At 42.8% G+C, this 17,971-nt stretch overlaps 1 protein-coding gene across 2 annotated transcripts in view; it reads right to left on the bottom strand.

Annotated features, from left to right (window-relative positions):
* LOC146059897 (acetylserotonin O-methyltransferase-like) overlaps positions 1–17,971 on the bottom strand; it is a 54,437-nt gene that overhangs the window by 14,176 nt on the left and 22,290 nt on the right. Inside the window, exons 1-5 of one of the 2 annotated variants that reach the window (XM_083172541.1) lie at positions 11,068–11,303; positions 8,757–8,886; positions 7,304–7,372; positions 6,317–6,435; positions 3,263–3,403 (exon numbers count right to left, since the gene is read on the bottom strand). In XM_083172541.1, coding sequence (XP_083028667.1) covers positions 3,263–3,403; positions 6,317–6,435; positions 7,304–7,372; positions 8,757–8,886; positions 11,068–11,188 — 580 coding nt within the window. In that variant the 5' untranslated portion in view covers positions 11,189–11,303. Of the gene's footprint in view, positions 1–3,262; positions 3,404–6,316; positions 6,436–7,303; positions 7,373–8,756; positions 8,887–11,067; positions 11,304–17,971 lie in introns of those variants that run through there. The other variant, XM_083172540.1, reaches the window with a different exon arrangement.

Genomic DNA, 17,971 nt, shown 5'->3' with positions numbered 1-17,971 from the left:
AAAACAATGGGCATTCCTCTGCTAATGCAGACGTGGTGATGCCCGCTTGGAGCTGACGGTTGACACCACATGTCGTCAGTGCCTGTCCTTAATTCGCACTACAGCGACCATCTGAAAAGTAATTATTAACCTACTTTTCAGAGCGAAGACTACCATACACATCCCCTTGCATGTTACCAGGGATTCACGCAGCGGGAGGGGGGGGGGGGGGATTTGTCCAGGCAGCGTTCAACGTTTATCTGTTCACTAGTTTTCATATGCAGCCTCTGAATCAGGCCCTAAGTTTGTGTCTTATCTCAGGCACTATATTTGAATGCTAACAGCAATTATGTGCATTTTCTTGCACATATTTATTACCAGTTACATATTACTGTATGTCCCCAGTAGTGGCAGTTACAGATGTCTCCAGTAGTGGCAGTTACACATACCCCAGTAGTGGCAGTTACACATACCCCAGTAGTGGCAGTTACACATACCCCAGTAGTGGCAGTTACACATACCCCAGTAGTGGCACTTACACATACCCCAGTAGTGGCAGTTACACATACCCCAGTAGTGGCAGTTACAGATGTCTCCAGTAGTGGCATTTACAGATGTCCCAAAGTAGTGGTAGTTACAAATGTCCCCAGTAGTGGCAGTTACAGATGTCCCCAGTAGTGGCAGTTACAGATGTCCCCAGTAGTGGCAGTTACAGATGTCTCCAGTAGTGGCATTTACAGATGTCCCAAAGTAGTGGTAGTTACAAATGTCCCCAGTAGTGGCAGTTACAGATGTCCCCAGTAGTGGCAGTTACAGATGTCCCCAGTAGTGGCAGATGCAGATGTCTCCAGTAGTGGCAGATGCAGATGTCCCCAGTAGTGGCAGTTGCAAATGTCCCCAGTAGTGGCAATTACAGATGTCCACAGTAGTGGCAGTTACATATTATGTCCCCAGTGGTGGCAGTTACAGATGTCCCCAGTAGTGGCAGTTACAGATGTCCCCAGCAGTGGCAGTTGCAGATGTCCCCAGTAGTGGCAGTTAGAAATGTCCCGAGTAGTGGCAGTTGCAGATGTCCCCTGTAGTGGCAGTTACAGATGTCCCCAGTAGTGGCAGTTACAGATGTCCCCAGTAGTGGCAGTTGCAGATGTCCCCCGTAGTGGCAGTTACAGATGTCCCAAAGTAGTGGCAGTTACAGATATCCCCAGTAGCGGCAGTTACAGATATCCCCAGTAGTGGCAGTTACAGATATCCCCAGTAGTGGCAGTTACATATTATGTCCCCAGTAGTTGCAGTTACAGATGTCCCCAGTAGTGGCAGTTACATATTATGTCCCCAGTAGTGGCAGTTGCAGATGTCCCCAGTAGTGGCAGTTATAGATGTCCCCCCGTAGTGGCAGTTACAGATGTCCCAAAATAGTGGCAGTTACAGATATCCCCAGTAGTGGCAGTTACAGATGTCCCCAGTAGTGGCAGTTACAGATATCCCCAGTAGTGGCAGTTACATATGTAACCAGTAGTGCCAGTTACAGATATCCTCAGTAGTGGCAGTTACATATTATGTCCCCAGTGGTGGCAGTTACAGATATCCCCAGTAGTGGCAGTTACATATGTAACCAGTGGTGGCAGTTACATATGTCCTCAGTAGTGGCAGTTACATATTATGTCCCCAGTGGTGGCAGTTACAGATATCCCCAGTAGTGGCAGTTACAGATATCCCCAGTAGTGGCAGTTACAGATATCCCCAGTAGTGGCAGTTACATATTAAGTCCCCAGTAGTTGCAGTTACAGATGTCCCCAGTAGTGGCAGTTACATATTATGTCCCCAGTAGTGGCAGTTACAGATGTCCCAAAATAGTGGCAGTTACAGATATCCCCAATAGTGGCAGTTACAGATTTCCCCAGTAGTGGCAGTTACAGATATCCCCAGTAGTGGCAGTTACAGATATCCCCAGTAGTGGCAGTTACATATGTAACCAGTAGTGCCAGTTACAGATGTCCTCAGTAGTGGCAGTTACATATTATGTCCCCAGTGGTGGCAGTTACAGATATCCCCAGTAGTGGCAGTTACATATGTAACCAGTGGTGGCAGTTACAGATGTCCTCAGTAGTGGTAGTTATATATTATGTCCCCAGTGGTGGCAGTTACAGATGTCCCAAAGTAGTGGCAGTTACAGATATCCCCAGTAGCGGCAGTTACAGATATCCCCAGTAGTGGCAGTTACAGATATCCCCAGTAGTGGCAGTTACATATTATGTCCCCAGTAGTTGCAGTTACAGATGTCCCCAGTAGTGGCAGTTACATATTATGTCCCCAGTAGTGGCAGTTGCAGATGTCCCCAGTAGTGGCAGTTATAGATGTCCCCCCGTAGTGGCAGTTACAGATGTCCCAAAATAGTGGCAGTTACAGATATCCCCAGTAGTGGCAGTTACAGATGTCCCCAGTAGTGGCAGTTACAGATATCCCCAGTAGTGGCAGTTACATATGTAACCAGTAGTGCCAGTTACAGATATCCTCAGTAGTGGCAGTTACATATTATGTCCCCAGTGGTGGCAGTTACAGATATCCCCAGTAGTGGCAGTTACATATGTAACCAGTGGTGGCAGTTACATATGTCCTCAGTAGTGGCAGTTACATATTATGTCCCCAGTGGTGGCAGTTACAGATATCCCCAGTAGTGGCAGTTACAGATATCCCCAGTAGTGGCAGTTACAGATATCCCCAGTAGTGGCAGTTACATATTAAGTCCCCAGTAGTTGCAGTTACAGATGTCCCCAGTAGTGGCAGTTACATATTATGTCCCCAGTAGTGGCAGTTACAGATGTCCCAAAATAGTGGCAGTTACAGATATCCCCAATAGTGGCAGTTACAGATTTCCCCAGTAGTGGCAGTTACAGATATCCCCAGTAGTGGCAGTTACAGATATCCCCAGTAGTGGCAGTTACATATGTAACCAGTAGTGCCAGTTACAGATGTCCTCAGTAGTGGCAGTTACATATTATGTCCCCAGTGGTGGCAGTTACAGATATCCCCAGTAGTGGCAGTTACATATGTAACCAGTGGTGGCAGTTACAGATGTCCTCAGTAGTGGTAGTTATATATTATGTCCCCAGTGGTGGCAGTTACAGATATCCCCAGTAGTGGCAGTTACAGGTTTTCCCAGTATGGCTTTTAGAAAAAAAAATACAGTATGGTTTTCAGAATAATTTGGATAATGTATATCTGGATAAGGGATGCTTAACCTGTAATACCTCATTCATCATTAACATAATAATTGGTACAGTACCTTCAATAAAAGATATATGTTGATCCTTATCTGTCATGAAAAATTTCTTTGTCGTTTGTATCACCTGTTGCAGGTCCATAACAGTGACAGCAGATCCAGGATATGTAGATGCAAATTGTTTTGCGAGAGCTCCAGAACATCCTAGAACACAGAATTATTTTGTACAGTAAAATGCAAGTACCCAAATATAGTACCACAGTAGTTTCACATAGAAGGTAGGGTATATTCCTGCATTTGAACAATATCAAATACAATCTACCATAATTGTATGTACAGTATACTGCTATTTCAGCACAATAGGTGCTCAACAAAAAAATAAATATATGTATGGTACAATGGGGGAAATTTACTAAGATGGGAGTTCTATTTAAAATTGGATGTTGCTATGGGCAACCAATCAGATACTATTTCGTGTCTTGTAGAAGGTGCCCTTCGGATGTCAGCTGCCCACCTGTTTCCAGCACAGGGCGCCTGCAGACCACAGAGGTGTCTTAAGCAGCCCATACACGCTGCTATGCGTGCTGTCCCGATGTGTGCTTTGAGGTGTGCGCTCCCGCGGCACCTCATCGCACAGTACAAAAAGTATGTGCTTACAAAGCAGCGTGTATGGGCAGCTATAGATCTGCGAGCACTAAAGAAATAATTTTTGGTGCTGATTGTCGCCGACCATTGAATGATTTCTCCCCCCAAGGCTGAGAATGCTAAACATTAATTTGCAGCCATGTGGGGGATCGTGGCGTGCAGGGCGGGGGGCGGCCATGCGGGCAGCAGGCAGAGTCTAGTGGACTCACAAGGCTGGGAAATTCGACCTCCATTGTTGTCATCATCACATAGATTTATCCATACTAGAATAGGTTAGGTGAATGTAATGAGCATTAGACTGTATGGAGCATTGTCATTTTTTCTGTATTGAACATTAGCAGATCACACCCCCTTTAGCAGTTATTTCAGATTAATATCCTATATTCCACTTCACTCAAGATTTTATATTTAACAAATTTTTTTTTTAAACAAAATGTATTCTGCTAAATGTAAATGCATTTTTGTTATGTATGATTTCAAATTCTGCTCATAAGGCACTACATTTTTCCGGAATATGTTTATTATGGATAGGGCCGAAACTAGGTGTTTCGTCGCCCGGGGCAGCAGTCATTTGTTCGCCCCCCCCCCAAAACACCAAATTACTGCCTTGGGGACAGGCAGTGGAGGTCCAGGAACTGGAGCAGGTTAACTCCGGCTCCTAGCGCTGTCGGGTGTTGGGTAGGAAGCAGATTTTGAAAAGACTTGCCGGACGCTGGTTGGCTGAATTCAGCCAATCAGCGTCCGGCAAGTCTTTTCAAAATCATCAGCGCTTCCCGCCGCCAGGCAAATAGCGAGTGGCTGTGTATGTGAAAGCCGCCAGGCAAATAGCGAGCGGCTGTGTATGTGAAAGCTGCCGCTACACCAGTCCCTGGACCCCCGCTACCAACATACCTGTGTGCAGCCAGCGGGGGTAGGCAGCGTCCAGGGGTCCAGGGACTGGTGTAGCGGCAGCTTTCACTCACTCCGTCTCCTAGCGCTATCTGCCTGGCGGCGGGAAGCGCTGATGACTTTGAAAAGACTTGCCGGACGCTGATTGGCTGAATTCAGCCAATCAGCGTCCAGCAAGTCTTTTCAAAACATGCTTCCCACCCACCGCCCGGCAGCGCTAGGAGCCGGAGTTAACCCACCAGTCCCCGGACCCCCGCTGCCCATCCCCGGGACCACGCTGCCGGGACCTCACACTGGCGCCCCCCCCCTCCAGCGCCCGGTGCGCGTGACCCCCTAGCCCCCCCCCCTAGTTACGGCCCTGTTATGGAGAGATCTGGAGTCTAGTTTGGGTGTGAGGCTTGCATGTAGTAATGTGTCATAATTAATTTCTCCTAATAGAGTACTAGGGACCTCTGAGATCAGCTGGTTGATACTGGAACAGTAAAGGAACTGATGGGTGCATTCGCAGACAGATATTAGTAAACAGTGAGAATGTAGAACTGACACTACTTGAAAGATAAGTTTCTAGGGAACTGGATTGAAACAAGCAAGGCTGTAAATTTACCAGACTGGGAGCAGCTATAGCTTCGGTGTGCATGACTGGGGTTGAAACTGGCTATGGCTTCAGAAATGCAGAGCTGGGACCAGCTCTAGGTTTGTAGAATACAGGCTGGGATCAGCTATGGCTTCCGAGATGCCAAAATGGAACTAGCTATGACAATTCCAAGCTTCAGGGTTGGATTTGGCTATAGCTTTTAGATATGCCGGGCTGGTACCACCTATTAATAGACGGTGGGCTGGGAGTGGCTATAGCTTTAGAGGTGCTGGGCTGGGACCACCATAGCTGCAGAGATACCATGCTGGGAACAGCTATAGCTCCAGTGTACAGCATCTGGGCTGAAACCAGAATAGCTTATACAGTATATACAGAAGTCATGCTGGAACCAGAATAGCTTCTATGTGCAGAATCTGTGTGGAACCAGGATAGCGCCTATGTGCACAGTCCGTGTTCAAAAACCAGAGTAGATTCTGTGTGCAGAATCTGCTAGAGAGGCTGATGCAGTTAAAGGCAGACATATATGGAGAACCTGGAATCGAGAGCCACAGGATGCCTGATGACTCGGGTACCATCTGAATCCCAGAAGACCCCATTTATCCCCTTGCAGGATACTCATTGAAGGACAAGATCAGCTGCTCACAGACCGATTGGCCAATCCATGCTTAGCTGGTGGCATCCAGCAGAGTAGAAAAATTCACATGGGGACGCCATGAAGGCGGCTGCACATCAGTTCTGGTGGGATGACCATGAACTGTCACTTAACTATGGAGGAGATTGTGAGCAGTAGCCATGACATCTGAGAGGGACCCCAACAGCCATGACCAGCGTCATGGCAGTCACCACTGCTGGATCCTGATAGAAGTTTTAAGGTGCTCACAAATAAACAAAGATGATGATTTTTTTAAAACAACTTTGTTCAAGGATTTCAATGTTAAATAATATTTATCAAATATGATGTCAAAATACTATTGTCATTTTTGTATTACCTCCAAGGTCATAGACTGTGTGAAACATAGAGAGGTCAAAAGCTTCAATCACATATTTCCCACATACATTCCATATGGAGTCCATAAAACTAATAAAAGACACCATCTCCTCTTCTGACCTAAAATATAATCAAATCATTTATTTAAACACTAAAGCTGTTTTGTAAATACAACTGTGATACACAATATTAATGTCACTCATATTCAATTTAGTGGCCCATTATAGCTGCATGTTCATCTAGACAAGAAAATAGAACTCAGAACTCAGTTGACACACTACAATGGGTCAGAAAAATAGACATTTGAATCTGTCAGTGACATACAGATGTTGACATTTTAGAAATTCAAATTTGTACATTATTATGACTTTTTATTAAAATATTTTTTGCTAAAACTTCATATTGTAGATACAGGTTGAGTATCCCTTATCCATTAACCGTTATTCAAATTATTCCAAAACCGTTGTTTCCAGATTGTATTTTGAGGAAATCTGTAACTGGCACTTCTGGGGACAGGAGATGTAACTGGCACTAAATATGTGCAAGAAAATGTTTGCTTGGCATACAAATTCAGTGCCTGATATAGGATACTAACTTTGTTTCATGTTTTGAAACCTTGATTCATGCACATATAAAATATATTTGTGTGTATTTCATGTGTTTATGCAACATAAATGCAAGATACTGTACCTCATTGAAATATACAAGTATTCAGAAATACAAAATAATCCATTATCCAAATACTTCTGGTCCTGAGCATTTTGGATAAGGGATACTCAACCTGTGTTTACATTTTTATAATGCTATTCTGCTAATCTTACTGTACATTACAATACAATGTTCTTAGTCTTGTAGTGTTTTAGCACCTCGAAATATTTCAAAACAAATACATACAATAGCATTAATATGACAGTTTATACTGTATCTAAAATGACTTTGTGAATCAGAAGCAGAGATGGTTGAAGTAATATAATATGGAAAAAGTTACCTGTAAATGGCTGTAAAAATATCTTTTGATGATACCCCAAACGCTCTTTCATATTGGCTTTTTCCTTCTCTGAAAAATATTATTATTATTATTTATGGTTGGAAAAACATTCATCCAAAAGTTATGTTTTCTCTTCAAAATGTAAGTCATTTCATTGTCTTGTGTCATCAAGTCCTAAAAATGTATTATCAAAAGAAAATGTTATGTCATCCCAAATGTAAATGAAGCTAATGTTAAAGTAAAACTTTTTCAAAATCAAATTCTTAATTATAATTTTACAATTTCAAATTTAAAATGTAGAATTAAATATCAGTTTGTACTGCCAGGATGTTAGAGGGTGAAATATCAAAATTGCAAGAAGGGTTAGACTATGGGGGAGGACAGGGTTAGGTACTAGAATGATTGATAACGTTAGGATTAGAGTAATCTCTACCCCTAACCTTAGGGTTAGGGGTAGAGGAGAAATACTGTACTTACAGAAATAACTGAGAATCAGAGGTCTGATCCAGGAGTGACAATCACATAACTGCCATGACCTAGAAGACTCCGATGAAACTGACAATGCCAATATTGACATTATGGCCATGTTGACATTCTCATGTTGAAATGATTAATTCCACCATTCTGACTGTCAACATATCATACCACACCTTATCCAGCTCACACTGACTTTCTATTTAAGCTGCTTTTTAAAAAAACAATATTAAATTAAAATGGAATTGCCCCAGCACACACAAAATTTCTAAACCAGTGGTTCCCACACTTATTCCTTAAGGATAAGGACCCCCCAACAGCTCATGTTTTGTAGATCATCCAGCAGATACACAGGTGTACTCATCTCTCAAGGGCGTAACTACAGGGGTGCAGCTGCTATGGGGCCCAGACGTGAAGGGGGCCCATTTTTGCTGTTTAAATAATATGTTTTACATACATTTATCACCAGGGGCGGATTGGGTTGGAAAACCAGCCTGGGAAATTATTGGAAGCAGCCCTAATAGGGGGTGGAGTCTTCTGAGAGGCGGGGTCTGCTGAGAGTCGGGGTCTGTTGACAGGGAAGGATACTCTCTTCTCAGAGCTTTCTCAAAAGAGCACTACCAGAAGATGAGCGGCTTTGAGGCTGGCTTTGCATAGCGCTGCACTGAGTGGCTCTCCCACAGCGATGATAGCAATCATCCCTGTCCAGACATGCAGGGCATAATCACCTTTAGGGTCCTTTCTGAATCAGGCCTATTGCCTTCACATTTCAAAAAAATTAATAAAAAGCATACAGTAAACCCTGAGTCTACAGTACACTTTTATCCGAGCCACCCAAGTGACCCAAGGGACCCACTGAGTTATACATTTTCATTGCAGGTTCTCAGTATACATACATTCACAACAAATCTATGTAAATTAGCACAGTTGAACATTAATAAAAACATAAAATGGAAAATTTTATTTTTACAGACTGTACCTTATAGCTTGGGGTAAGAATTGCCAGCACGTATAGATGGTGTTTGAATGGTACATCATTATGTGATACAGTGACTTTGGACTTGACTTGACCAGATATGTGTTGGAAAGATCTGTGTTGGAAAAATAAGCTTAAAAAGCCAAAAACAGAAGAAATGAAAACCAGGTTTAAGTGCAGGATACAAAGTCACCAAACTCTATTTACATCTGTATTCCCAACTAAGTACCCAGTGTTGAATATTGTAGACTACCATTTTGATCAGGAATATTGAAATTAGGGATGAGCAGGTTTGGATCTCTGAGATCCGACCCCCCCCCCCCTTGACCCTCATGATCCGAGGCAGGATCTAGGCCCAGCTTGGGTTTTTCCACCAGACTCCGATCCCTGAATGAGGCGAAAGGCCATCATCACGTTGTCGGATTCTCACGGGTTTTGGATCTAAATCCCTACTGATTGGCACCATGTTTACTCCAGCATAGGAGAGTGTGCAGGTCAGACCTCTCTCCATGGGTGGTGGCATTGGGTGGGTCTGCTGTCATATTCCAGGGTGCCCTGTCTGCTCTGTTCTATTAGTCCAAGGGTGCCCGGTCTGCCATACACCTGGGTGCTGCCTGTCTGCCCTATTAGTCCCTTGCTACCGAGTCCAGTAGTGCTGCCTTGTACATTGGTATATTAGTCCAGTAGTGCTGCCCTGTGCAGCCATATATAAGTACGGTGGTGCTGTCCTGTGCAGCCATATATGAGTACAGTAGTGCTGCCCTATGCAGCCATATATAAGTACAGTAGTGCTGCCCTGTGCAGCCATATATAAGTACAGTAGTGCTGCCCTATGCAGCCATATATAAGTACAGTAGTGCTGCCCTATGCAGCCATGTAAAAGTACAGTAATGCTGTCCTGTGCTACTGGACATAATTCCAGTAGCACTGCCCTATGCAGCCATATATAAGAGCAGTAGTGCTGTCATGTGCTGCCTTATAAGTATATACCACACCTCTTTTCTTTGCTTGTTGGAGCATTTTCTGGCACAGTTTTCAAACTGCCATCCTTTCTGCTTACTCGTGTTAAGATTTAAAACTTAACTTGTAATTTAAATATGATAAGAGCTAAGTATAACTATTCCTTGTTCAACATACAGTAACATAAGACAACAATGTAATTATTGTGTGTTTTTACGGGAATATACAATATTATGTGGAAAGTGCTATGTAATATTTGTGCGGTATATACTATTACTTTTAGTAAATATTTATGTATTTATGTAGCAGTAACCATGGTAAAAAGTACAACATTTTGGGAAAGGACTTTTCAAGGCAAAAACTATGATGTAATTCTACAACGAGGAACTCAATTTAACAATGACATCTAAAATATAACTTTTATTGCATAACCTAAAAGAAAAAATGATAAAATGTGAAAATTAAATCTACATATATTTCTGAGGCTACATAACCACATTTAAATCACAAAATGATGCCATGGGGGATACAACCTAGGGTGTACTCCCTACTGTGATCTATTTTTAGGATTTAAGATTAGAATGGGTTGAAGCTTTAAAGAAATGCTCCCAGAGTCTAATGCTAATTTTGATAAAACAAGACAACTTAGTTATAGAAAAATGCTCTAAATAGATTGAGATACTGAAGGGAAAGCTTAAAGAATAAAAACTAGAATTAAGTTTTCAAAACATTTTCAGAGAGATACAGTATAAGAATAAGCAGATTACAAAGTGATAGCGGAATGCAAGACATTAAAGTTGACAAGATATATGAGAGACTATGCGACAGGCCAAGTGTTGAGATGGAACTGCAAATCTAGAAGGGTGCCAGATGACTCACCAGCAGTCGGAATTCTGATGGTTTTTCTCTCCTACATCGGAATCCCAACTGTCAGGAGCCGGCAGTCAGAATCTTGACTTATATGAATAGAATAGCTAGCAAGCGTAGCTTGAATATGCATGCACCCCTGTTGGGCTCCTGGAAGTCAGGATTCCGATGTCGGTAAGTTATACCATACCCATTTAGAAATTCCCCAAAAAGCTACTACAAACATAAGAGATTATAGTTCATCTGACCTACAATCATCAAGTACTGTATGTAGGATCATTTAGATAATGCATCCCATGAATTAGGGAAGGTACACACTCTTCCTTCATACTTGCAAGACACGCCACATGTACAGAGGCAACTCAGTGATACTACAGTGAGCAAAAAGACAGGAGGTGGCGATAAAGGCCACAAATTATTTCCTAAGATTGGAGTGTATTATGAAGCTTGAAGAACTTATAGTACAACTTTTGAATTTTATACTTACCTACAATTATTTTGTATTCAAGTCTGCAGAACTGTGATGGGTGCAGCTTGTGCCACAAAGTATGTGAATACATACCGTATTCAGGCTGGCGAGAGATAGAAATTGCCTTTAGTAAAGCCATTGAGGTCTATATATATGATAAATATCTGTGTGGCTTTGCTACTTGTTTGTAGACAATGTCTTTGGTAGTCTCACTAAATATATCAGTTAAGTCCATTGAACTCAATGACTTAAATTGTAAACTAAAATTTACAATCAGTAATCAAAAGTTTGAATTTCTTAAACTTAAAATTGTCCTTGATGAACATCAGTACATTTTGACATCTTTATATAGGAAGCACACTGCTACAAATAGTATGTTTCCTCATACACAAGTACTGAAAGGTATCCCCAAAGTGGAGTTTTTAGGACTAAGGTGAAAACATTCAAACAAAGCAGAGTATGATATCCAGTGATACTGTAAATATGAAGCCAGCACAAAAGATCCATAAGAATTGAGTTATCCTAGTATAATGGAACTTAAGCCCCATACACACTACCTGATCCCCAACAACACCGATATTGGCGGTGGGGGCAGCATCGACAATTGCATACTGTACATACTTGCTGATGCTGGGGATGTTAGGGAGCGATGGTGGGGTGAGCCATGGTCATGCTGTAGCTGTTAAATTATCTCATTGCACTTTTATCAAATTTATTGCTACATAAAAATGGCCATTTATAATTTGTTATATATTTTACATGTTCAGATTATACAGATTGTCTACATGCACGTGCAGCATGACTGTCGTTAATGAGTACTACCTTGTTCAAACATGTTCAGAAGAGAGAGGGGGTAGTTATTGATGCATTGGAGCACCCATTGTTAACAATATCGCTCAGGAAGTACATTCTGGGTGATATTGTTGACAATATTGCCTAGTGTGTATGGGGCTAAAATCAAGAAGCAAACTAAATGTGATTTGCAGAAAGTAGAAAGCAATAAAGAATTTCATTCAGGACAATTGGCATGCCCTATTAGTGGCTAAAGATCTTGGACCTCTCATTGGATGTAACGTAGAGATGAGTTGAAGGAGGTCAGCAAATCTGAGGGTAGGTTAGTCCATAGCCATTTTTCAACATATCACAAAAAAATACCAACAGTGAAAGGTACAAACAAATGCAGCTCATGTAAAGCCTGCCATTATATGGTAAACAAGATACAAATTGAGAATTTAATTAATTGGCTTTACATGATTAAGAATGTCTTTAATTGTAATACAAATGGAGTGATTTATGTATCGACTATCCTTTCTAAAAATATGGACTATCCTTTCTAAAAACAGTATTGTATTTGGGATTGACCATGAGACCTCTTAGAAACAGGTTTTATTCAAAATAAAAATATAAATATTATTTTATAACTATATTTTTAACATAATTATCCATAATATATATAATTAGATGTTTTGTAAATGTGGGGTAATAGGTCACTTAATAGAAACTTGTATACTGTATTAAGGTGATTTAATTTATTGTGGGGATATATAGTTTTGATGCAATAGAGAATTGTTACTATCATTATATGTTTGTTAAAATTGTTGTTTAAAATGGTTTTTCCTATTCAATTATTACTGTTTATTTTGGATTAAGTTTAGTGGGATGATCATTTGAGAAAGCCGCTGAGTCGGCGAAACGCGTCAGGTGTTTTTCACCCCCACTTTGGACTGTTCCAGACCAGCCTTGGACCTAATCGGATTGACCTAACCGTGGACATTACAACATCCTAAAAGGACCCCAACACCATCTCTGGGAGTGCCAGCTCTGGGTGTCTCCCCTACTCTGGACGGTGACTCGGCCCCAAAACCAACTTGGGCCTTGAGTCCCAGGGAGAGAAACTACACACCCCAGCTTGTCTACAGGTGGATGGTAATCCCTACACAATTGTTTTTGCATCTGCACTTTATATGGACCCAGGCCTAATAGGAATGGACAATTCCCCCCCCCCTTCCCCCCCATACCTTTCTCAATACCAGCATAATTTGGTCACTTTTTGAATAAAATGTATTATTGCTTTTAATTGTACAATCAGTCCAATCCTTTATTAATCATTTTTTATGGTATACCCCCCCCCCCCTTTTCCCTCCCCCTATATCCCTGTGTTAGAGCATATGAGGTTATTAAGAATGCGGTGCCCGGCGATACAGGGCAGCGGATGTTAGAACATCCCACCCTTAACCCCTTCCCGACATTTGACGTACATTTACGTCATGGCCGGGATGTACTTCCCGACACATGGCATAAATGTACGTCATGCCATTTAACTGTCACCGCGTCTATAGACGCGGTGACAGTTTAAACATGTCTGCTGTCCCTGACATGTCCCTGCATGCCCAGGGGGGGTGGCGATGCCTCCCCCCCGTCGGCGATCGCTGTGATTGGCTGTTCAAATGTGAACAGCCAATTACAGCGTTTTCTGTGTACCGGCGAATAACGTTCGCCGGTGACACAGGGATCGGTGGTGATTGGTGCTGTAAAGTACAGCACCAATCACCACGAGGTGTAAGGGTGACACTGGTGTCACCCCACCTCACCCCACCCGCCCCCAAAGGCCGTGATTGGTTCGCCGGACCGACGGACCAATCACAGCCATGGAGGGTGATTTAAACTAACGGTGACTGCACTGCAGACACCATTCCGGTCTGGAATTGCGTGCAGTGCGGTCACCGTACCTATCTGCCGTGATATACTGACCTGATCCTTGCAAAATACTTACCTGATCACCTGATCACCTGATCACTGCTTGTAGCGTGCTGGATGCTTCCTGGATCTGACTTCTTGTGACTTCCTGCTGCTGCTGCAGAGTTATAGATAGAGAGATAGAGAGAGATAGAGAGAGATAGAGAGAGATAGTGACAGAGTGTGCTATATTTTGTGTCTGCTACCCCCCCTTTTTGGGGGTGCAGGGTTTTTTTTTATATATATATAACTGTCAGTGCTGCTGCTGCAGTGTCATAGAGTGATAGATAGTGATAGATAGTGAGAGATAGAGAGATAGAGAGAGATAGTGATAGAGAGTGCTATATTTTGTGTCTGCTACCCCCCCCTTTTTGGGGGTGCAGGTTTTTTTTATATATATATAACTGTCAGTGCTGCTGCTGCAGTGTCATAGAGTGATAGATAGTGAGAGATAGAGAGATAGAGAGAGATAGTGACAGAGAGTGATAGAGAGTGCTATATTTTGTGTCTGCTACCCCCCCTTTTTGGGGGTGCAGGTTTTTTTTTTTATATATATAACTGTCAGTGCTGCTGCAGTATCATAGAGTGATAGATAGTGATAGAGAGTGAGAGATAGAGAGATAGCGAGAGATAGTGACAGAGAGTGATAGAGAGTGCTATATTTTGTGTCTGCTACCCCCCCTTTTGTGCTGATCAGTATATCTGTGCTGATCAGCAACTTTTTGGGGGTGCAGGGTTTTTTTTTTATATATACCTGTCAGTTGCTGCCAGTTGCACTGTCAGTTGCACCAAAGGTTGTGCACCTGCTGCCCCTCACTGGTAATCAGTGTCGCATCACTGATCACCTTTTTTTTTTTTTTTTGAGGGTGCTGTGGGGTCTTTTTTTAATTTTTTTTTTTACACACACTGTGATTTTGTGGGTGTCCTGTGGCGACTGTGCGCTGATCAGTGACGTACATCACTGATCAGCTTTTTCGGCACAGGGTTGATCTATTTTTTTTTTTTTTGATCAAATTCCTGTTGCCTTTGAGCGCTGTTCAGTGACGGACGTTACTGACCAACATCTGTGCTCAATTTTTGGCGCAGGACCTTTTTTTTTTTTCTGCACTACATACACACTACACACTACATACCCCCCGTGTTGAAATAAAGTTTGTACCCCCCCTACACTATACACGTGTTGAAACATTTCACTACCAGAAACACAAAAATAAAAATGGCATCCCAAATGTCATCCCAAATGTCATCCCAGTCATCCAGAAGAATGTATTCAGCGGAGGAGGCATATGCCATGCTTGCCTCTGACTCTGACACAGCCAGTGAGGCAAGCGGGGAATTTGAAGGATTCATCTTAAGCTCCTCTTCCTCCTCTAGTGATGAGGGACCCCCTCAAAGACGCCCCCGTAGAGCAGCTGAGACCCCCCCCCCCCAATAATTGATCTCGTATGGACCCCACCACCAGACAATTTTGAGCCCCAGGTTCCTGAGTTTTTGGCCATCCCAGGAATCCAATTTGATTCCACAGGTCTCAGAGAAATTGACTTTTTCAAATTATTTTTCTCTGATGATTTTATAAATTTAATGGTGGACCAAACTAATTTATATGCCCAGCAGTTTATTGCTCAAAACCCCACGTCATCATTTGCTAGGTGGACCCCTGTATATGCAGTAGAGATGATGACGTTTTGGGGTCTGGTGTTTCATATGGGCATAGTAAAAAAGCCAGAAATTAGGCAATATTGGAGTACAGATGTTCTGTACAGCACCCCACTTTACCGTATGGCCATGACCCGGACTCGTTTTGAGTTAATCCTTAAATTTTTGCATTACAACGATAATGCACAGTGCCCACCCAGAGATGATCCCACCTTTGACCGGCTATTCAAAGTCAGGCCGGTCATTGATCATTTCAGTGCCAAATTTCCAGAGATGTACATCCCAGATAAATTCATTTGCATAGACGAGTCCCTTATACATTTTAAAGGAAGGGTTAAATTCCGCCAGTACCTTCCCAGTAAGAGGGCAAGGTATGGCATAAAAATGTATAAGCTGTGTGAAAGCACCTCAGGGTACACTCACAGGTTTAGGGTATATGAAGGGAAGGATTCAAGAATTGAACCGCCAGAATGCCCCCCCTCCCTCGTAGGTGTTAGTGGAAAAATTGTCTGGGATTTAGTGCACCCCTTCCTGGATAAAGGTTATCACCTCTATGTGGATAACTTTTACACTAGCATCCCCCTGTTTAAGGCCCTTGGTTCAAGAGGTACAGCAGCTTGCGGTACTGTGCGCAAGAACCAAAGAGGCCTCCCAAAAACGCACATTGCCCAAGTACTGAGAAGGGGTGAAAGCAGGGCACAATCCACCGAAAATATGTTGTTGGTCAAATATAAGGACAAGAGGGATGTCCTTATGCTGACAACAATTCACGGAGACAGTACCACCTCCGTCCCTGTACGAGGTACCAGTACCCACACCTCCAAACCTAATTGTATCCTGGATTACAATAAGTACATGGGCGGAGTGGATCTTTCAGATCAGGTACTGAAGCCGTACAGTGCCCTGCGGAAAACAAAAATCTGGTACAAGAAGCTGGCCGTGTATATCATCCAGATGGCACTGTATAACGCTTACGTGCTATTCCGTTCTACCAGCCAGAGGGGGACATTTATACACTTTCAAGAGGAAGTCATAAAGAGCCTAATATTTGGGAACCAGCAGGCAGAGGGCCCCAGTACTTCTAGTACTGGCCCCCGTATTGTACCAGGGCAGCATTTTCCTGATGAAATCCCCTCCACTGGAAAAAGGGCAGGACACAAAAAAGGTGCAAAGTTTGCTATAAAAAGGGAATAAGAAAGCAAACTATTTTCCAGTGTGACACTTGCCCCGACAAACCCGGCCTATGTATAAAGGAGTGTTTTAAAATATACCACACATCTATGGATTATTAGGTTCATCATTTCACCGTGCTTCGGGGGTCTTGCTAATGCCACATAGCACCCACCATTCATTCCACCAGAATCTGAGCCGCAAAATCCAAAAATCACTCCTTCCCTTCTGAGTCCTGCCATGCACCCAACTGGTATTTTTTGGTCACATGTGAGGCATTGCCGTACTCGGGAGAAATTGGGGCACAGATTTTGGGGTGCTTTGTCTCCTTCATTCCTTGTGAAAATGAAAAATTTTGAGCCAGAACTGCATTTTTGTGTAAAAAAATGTAATTTTTCATTTGCACAGCCCAGTTGTATCAAAATTGGTGAAACCCCTGGGGGTTTGAAATGTACACTATACCCCTAGATGAATTCCCTGAGGGGTTTAGTTTGCAAAATGGGGTCACTTGTGGGGGGGTTCCACTGTATTGGTGCTTTGGGGGTCTTGCTAATGCCACATAGCACCCACCAACATTCCACCAGAATCTGTGCTGCAAAATCCAAATATCACTCCTTCCCTTCTGAGTCCTGCCGTTTTTTGCACACATGAGGCATTGCCGTACTCGGGAGAAATTGGGGCACAGATTTTGGGGTGCTTTGTCTCCTTCATTCCTTGTGAAAATGAAAAATTTTGAGCCAGAACTGCATTTTTGTGTAAAAAAATGTAATTTTTCATTTGCACAGCCCAGTTGTATCAAAATTGGTGAAACCCCTGGGGGTTTGAAATGTACACTATACCCCTAGATGAATTCCCTGAGGGGTGTAGTTTGCAAAATGGGGTCACTTGTGGGGGGCTTCCACTGTATTGGTGCTTTGGGGGTCTTGCTAATGCGACATAGCACCCACCAAAATTCCAACAGAATCTGAGCTGCAAAATACAAAAATCACTCCTTCCCTTCTGAGTCCTGCCATGCACCCAAATGGTATTTTTTGGTCACATGTGAGGCATTGCCGTACTCGGGAGAAATTGGGGCACAGATTTTGTGGTGCTTTGTCTCCTTCATTCCTTGTAAAAATGAAAAATTTTGAGCCAGAACTGCATTTTTGTGTAAAAAATTTAATTTTTCATTTTCACTGCCCAGTTGTACCACAATTGGTGAAACCCCGGGGGGTTTGAAATGTACATTATACCCCTAGATGAATTCCCTGAGGGGTGTAGTTTGCAAAATGGGGTCACTTGTGGGGGGCTTCCACTGTATTGGTGCTTTGGGGGTCTTGCTAATGCGACATAGCACCCACCAAAATTCCACCAGAATCTG

This window comes from Crinia signifera, chromosome 2 (assembly GCF_055691185.1).
Source record: "Crinia signifera chromosome 2, ASM5569118v1, whole genome shotgun sequence".
Taxonomy (NCBI): Eukaryota; Metazoa; Chordata; class Amphibia; order Anura; family Myobatrachidae; genus Crinia; species Crinia signifera.
This window is presented reverse-complemented; position numbering and strand designations above follow the sequence as displayed.